This window comes from Linepithema humile, chromosome 6 (genome assembly GCF_040581485.1).
Source record: "Linepithema humile isolate Giens D197 chromosome 6, Lhum_UNIL_v1.0, whole genome shotgun sequence".
NCBI lineage: Eukaryota > Metazoa > Arthropoda > Insecta > Hymenoptera > Formicidae > Linepithema > Linepithema humile.
Window position 1 is genome coordinate 15,556,840 of NC_090133.1, and position 6,000 is coordinate 15,562,839.

At 44.6% G+C, this 6,000-nt stretch overlaps 2 protein-coding genes across 2 annotated transcripts; both read left to right on the forward strand.

The window, feature by feature from the left end:
• Positions 1-2,300: 2,300 nt before the first annotated feature.
• On the forward strand, positions 2,301-5,366 carry LOC137000749 (uncharacterized). The gene is made up of 5 exons (XM_067358100.1): positions 2,301-2,628; positions 2,732-3,362; positions 3,433-4,170; positions 4,387-5,294; positions 5,341-5,366. Exons 1-5 carry the CDS (start codon positions 2,301-2,303, stop codon positions 5,364-5,366), a joined length of 2,631 nt encoding a protein of 876 aa, XP_067214201.1.
• Positions 5,367-5,372: 6 nt separating this feature from the next.
• Positions 5,373-6,000, forward strand: LOC137000892 (uncharacterized). The gene has a single exon (XM_067358479.1). The coding sequence runs from the start codon at positions 5,423-5,425 to the stop codon at positions 5,996-5,998; it is 576 nt and encodes a 191-aa protein (XP_067214580.1). The 5' UTR covers positions 5,373-5,422; the 3' UTR covers positions 5,999-6,000.

Here is a 6,000-nt window from a genome sequence, read left to right on the forward strand (position 1 = left end):
AAAAAGCTTAGTAGTGTCATTTTTTGAACATTGCCAGAGACACTTCTCCTGACTTAGTAGTGTCATTTTTTGAACTTGGCCGAAGACACTACCGCGTCTCCTGATACTGTGATTAACATTGCATTATCGTCATTCGACAACTTCTTCGATTGCAAGACTGTGATTTTCAACGGAAGAGTAACGCAATCGAAGCGATCGGTTCTGGTCACCAGAGTAATGTTTGATTGAAGCAACGGTGGATCACCCAAGATATCGATAAACAGTGGTAATGCTATTATATCTGTTTCTACTTTGTCATCATCTTCGATCAATTCGATAATATTTACTTTTATCACTTGATACTTCAGAGCGAGATACGTCGACAGCATCACGGCTTCCTGCAAAGAAACCTTCGCTCCGCCGCGATGAGCTATAAATCTGTACTCTTCGAGAACGGGCTCCCCCGCTGGCTTTCGACGAAATATGAAAGTAATCTTGATTCCGCGAATTTCCACACCGCCGGATACTACCGCGTCGCAGGTTTTGTACACACACACAGGAAGCTCTAAAAAAATATTTATAAATATTGTATTTTTTTATAATCTTAAACTTCTCTTACGTTAAACATATTTCTTTATTTGAGAATTAGTTACAACATTTAAAGTTACATTAAAAAATTAATATTAAAAAACTGTTAGAAAAAAAATAAGTCGACAGTAGTTATACTATGGGAGTTCTAACTCAGGGATCTGAGGGGGTACGCGTGTGAAGAGGGGAAGAGGGGTATCGGATAACAGTGGAGGGGGTAATGACGTCTTCGTTTTTGGAGGAGAGGGGGTAAATGTGGAGTGGTGGAGGTATCAGATTACAATAATTCCCGGAAGATAAGGATTGTTAATACAAATCGCGAGATAAGGATTCCCGGAAAAGATAAGGATTGTTTATTGGAAAGAGAACTGTTTATTGGTGCAGGTTTTTTTTTCTACGCATCAAAGTAGAGCGCCATGTTGTCAGAATCATTATGTTTATAGTATGCAGGTTCGTGCAGATTTACGGATTGCGTCATCGCTGTATTTTAGAACAAAGAGGCAGCATTTGAGCGCCGTTTCTTAGAGGGTGTGATAAGGATTGTTAATACAAATATAAACCATCGATAGTTTTAATCAATTTTGTGTGCAACAAGCGGGTATATAAAGCAAGTGAAAAAGAATAGGAACCATCAGTCGTTCGAAATCATTGAGAAAATCACTAGTTCGCTGTGACGTTTACTAGCAACGATGTTTTGCACCATGTCAACCGTGAATAATCAGATCAACGAACAGCAGAGTGCGAAGAAGCTGCAATTACCCAACGAGTATGTTGTTTCTTTAGCCACATCTTTAAACTTAATTGTTATACTTTTAAACTAACAATTTATTTTTTCACAGAAAACAAAAAAGTAATATGTCAAAGATGGAAAAAGAATCATCTAGGATCTTGGTTAGAAGATACCCGTTGACAAAAACCAGTTACAAATATCTCGACATCGGAATGAACGTCTCAACGCCGAGCCGTGTGGAAATCGCTCTTGGTGACAACCATGGCAAGGAGCTACGTCTATCATACGACGTATGGAAAGAACTCATGAATCAACGGAGCATCATCGCCAGCTTCTTTAAGAATGATGCGGACGAAGCACCGTCTCAGACCGTTGGACACTGCACGTTAAGTTTTGGAAAAATGAACAACCTAAAAGTAATGCGCCTGACAACATCAGCATTATGTTTAATCATGTCAAACCGAACCGTGTGTAACATGTTTGCACTTGAATATTGCGTAGACTGTATCAATCATTCGTTGAACAACATCACCGGTACGGTTGATGTCAAGTTCGCACACTTTTCAGAAATCGCGAGAAATGCGAAGGACCCCGATCACGTGGCGATTCGCAAAAGCGATTTATTCGATAAGAATAATATAATTGATTGTGAACTGGTGACTCAGGTCTTTGCGGAGTTGTAACAATACATATTAATAAATATTATTTCAACTGTAATTAAAATTTTTTATTATTTTTCCGTGCCATCTTATCCGCTATAACGACTTATCCTACAACGCGCGCATCAAAGTAGAGCGCCTATTTAAATTGCGTCATCATGTTTGGAGGAGAGGGGGTAAATTCGGAGTAGTGGGGATATCATATTACAATAATTGCCGGAAGAGAAAAGATAAGGATTGTTAATACAAACATGAGCCATCGTTATGCTTATAGTTAGTGTCGTGTGCAACAAACGGGTATATAAAGCGAGTGAGAAAAATATGAATCTTCAAAATCATTCGCAATGGAAAAGGAGCGCGATCTTACCGTACGAGCAGCGAATATCAAAACGACGGGAGAGTTCCTTCCATGGGACTACGAGTGCAACGAGTACCTCGATTCTCTCAAGGAACAATGTCGCAAGAGACAACGCACCGGAGTAGTCAACTCTCTGGTGGCGCAAATCGCGCGTCTGGAGGGTGTGAGGGACGCTCTGCACGAGCGTTTTGTACCCGTCGGTGCCGGATACGGCGGATACGAGAAGAGGGGCTACACGTGGAAGGAGATCGAGACGGCGTTTAGGAACCGTGTGCTGACGGGTGTGGTTGTCAATCACGAATACATCGATCCTCGTGAATTTTTCGAAAATGTAAAAAATACGGTTATTCCGGAGCGTCATGGCGGAGCATGGGAACGTTAAAATCAACACCGCGTTCAACGGGGAATTCACCGCAGGCGTCAAGACTGCCGTGAAGACCATCGCCACGAAGAACTGCGAGCTCTTTCCAACATCTGATCTACAAGAATGGTACACGAGGCATGTAGTTGACGCCATCTTGACATCCCTGGAGGAGTTTCAGGAACGCGACAGCGGATGGGCGTTGTCACGTATCCTGAACCTAATAATAAACGTCAACAAGTTCAATCCTCTGCGCGCGGGATGCCACATCGAGTTACCGCGGAAAATTATGCTGAAAAAGGCGGTAGTCAATGTTAAATCAAACGATAATGCGTGCTTTGCGTGGGCGGTGGTAGCAGCCTTGTATCCTGCGGAAAAAAATTCAGACAGAACAATCGAATACCCACATTACTCGACGGTGCTCAACCTGTGCGATATCGAGTTCCCCATGACGCTTCCGCAAATAACAAAATTTGAGAAACTCAACATTATCTCCGTCAACGTCTTCACCACCGAAGACTCAAAAATCATCCCTCTGCGGCTCGCCGACGACAAACAGGAGAAGCACGTCAACCTGCTCTACGTGCGTAAAAACAACGATGCTGACTTTGCATGCATAAAGAACCTGCCGCGGTTGGTGAGCTCACAACTGAGCATGCACAAATGTAAAAAGTATATTTGCGATCGGTAAGTAAAAACACATTTATAGAATAATTCGAAACTTTATTCACAGTATTAATCATACAAATTATTACAGGTGTCTACACTACTTTTATACACAGGAGAAATTATCGGCGCACAGCATCGACTGCGGCAAGATAAACGATTGCGCCGTTGTTCTCCCCAGCGAGGACAAAAAGTGGTTGACGTTTTACCACTATAGTTGGAAGGAGCGGCTCCCGTTCGTAGTGTACGCCGATCTCGAATGTACGCTCGAGAAAAAAGAGGATCAGGACGGTACTACTTACGCCTACCAACATCACAGAGCCTTTAGCGTAGGATTTTATGTAAGTTGCACGTACGATAATTCTTTATCTAGTTTTAAGTCGTATCGCGGTGAGGATTGCGTGACGTGGTTCGTCAACGAACTTCACGATTTGGCGCGCCGTGTGAAAGCGATCCTCACCACCGTCATCCCCATGGCGGATCTTACGCGGGAGGAATCGGAAAAATTCCGTAGCACCGCGATGTGCCACGTGTGCGAGAAACCGTTTGCACCGGACGATACGCGGGTGCGCGATCATTGTCATCTCACCGGGCGTTACCGCGGTGCCGCGCACTCGTCGTGCAATCTAAATTACAAAGACTCCCACGTTATCCCAGTGATATTTCACAATTTATCCGGTTACGACGCGCATTTCATTATTAAAGACGTTGCCAATGCCTTTGAAGGCAACGTCGAATTGTTACCGCTGACGAAAGAGCGATACATTTCTTTTACAAAAAATGTTAAAGATACCATGGATCAAAAATCAAAATTGTGTATAAAATTACGGTTTATTGATTCGTTTAAATTTCTCAGTACAAGTCTCGACAAATTGGCATCATATTTAACTGTAGATGAATTAAAAATTTTACGATCGGAATTCAATCATTTATCCGCGGAACATTTCAATTTGCTTACTCGGAAAGGTGTGTTTCCCTACGAGTACGTCGACAGCGTCGACAAGCTCCGGGACACAAGCCTGCCATCGCGCGAATCGTTTTACAGCTCGCTCACCGGAGAAACGATATCCGAGAGCGATTACGCGCACGCGACAAACGTCTGGCAAACATTTTCAATCGAAGATCTAGGTCAATACAGCGATTTGTATTTGAAAACAGACGTTCTTTTGTTGGCGGATATTTTCGAAAATTTCCGAAACACGTGTATAAAGAGTTACGGTTTAGATCCCGCTCAGTATTACACATTACCGGGGTACACGTGGGACGCTATGTTGAAGTACACGGGCATCAAGTTCGAGTTGCTCACAGACATCGATATGGTGCTGTTTGTCGAGCGCGGTATACGCGGCGGTCTCAGCCAATGCTCCAACCGATACGCCGCCGCCAACAACAAATACATGCCATCGTACGATCCATCGGAACCGTCATTGTACCTAATGTACTATGATGTAAACTTGTACGGCTGGGCAATGTGTCAACTGTTGCCCTATGCCAAATTTCGATGGGTCGATGATGTCGCGAGCTTTGACGTAATGTCCGTTGCATCCGATTCGGCTACCGGTTATGTGCTGGAAGTCGATCTCGAGTACCTGGTGAATCTTCACGACGCGCACTCCGACCTACCGTTCTGCCCGACGCGCGATAAGCCGCCCGGCAAGCGGGAGATCAAGTTACTCGTCACGCTGTGCGATAAGCAGCGTTATGTCATCCACTACCGTAATCTGCAGCAATGCGTGCGACACGGCCTGCGAATTGCAAAGATTCACCGCGTACTGCAATTCGCGCAATCTCCGTGGCTCCGCGGATACATAGAACTGAATACACAGTTTCGGACACGGGCGAAAAATGATTTCGAAAAAAATTTGTACAAATTGATGAACAACGCGGTTTTCGGCAAAACCATGGAGAATGTGCGAAATCACACGGATGTCCGGCTCGTTACACAGTGGGATGGTCGGTACGGAGCGGAGGCTATGATCGCGAAACCGAATTTCCACAGCCGAAGCGTGTTCTCGGAGGATCTAGTCGCCGTAGAGTTGCGAAAACTCGAAGTGAAATTCGACAAGCCAATCTACGTGGGTATGTGCATCCTCGACATATCCAAGACCTGCTTGTACGAGTTTAACTACGAGTACATGGCGCCTCTCTACCGCGACAATTGCAAAATTATGTATACCGATACCGACAGTCTGATATACTTTCTGCACTGCGAGGACGCGTATCGGGATATGAAACGCGATATATCCAAATTCGACACGAACGACTACTTCGAGGACAACGCTTACAGTATGCCGCGCGCCAACAAGAAAGTACCCGGTTTGATGAAAGACGAGAACAACGGCGCGATCATGACGGAATTTGTCGGACTGAGAGCGAAGATGTACGCGTTGAGAGTCACCGGACAAAAAGATGTCAAAAAAGTTAAAGGCGTTAAGAAAAACGTAGTCGTGAGAACGATAACGTTCGACGATTACACTCAGTGTCTCAACGACGAAATCGAGCTGATGCGGCGTCAATCGTGCATCCGCTCAAAGTTGCACGAGGTGTACACCGTATCGGAGTCGAAGCTCGCGCTCAGTCCGTACGACGATAAGCGGCACGTCGTATCCGGTTCCACCGACACTCTACCGTGGGGACATTACAAGATACAATTGTAGTA

Bases quoted from the DNA above. Each gene is read 5' to 3' on its own strand.
- LOC137000892 (XM_067358479.1), top strand. From the start codon at position 5,423: ATGTGCATCCTCGACATATCCAAGACCTGCTTGTACGAGTTTAACTAC.
- LOC137000749 (XM_067358100.1), top strand. From the start codon at position 2,301: ATGGAAAAGGAGCGCGATCTTACCGTACGAGCAGCGAATATCAAAACG. The intron at 2,629-2,731 runs GTGAATTTTTCG...AATTCACCGCAG, and splicing joins TCACGAATACATCGATCCTC to GCGTCAAGACTGCCGTGAAG. The intron at 3,363-3,432 runs GTAAGTAAAAAC...AAATTATTACAG, and splicing joins AAAAAGTATATTTGCGATCG to GTGTCTACACTACTTTTATA.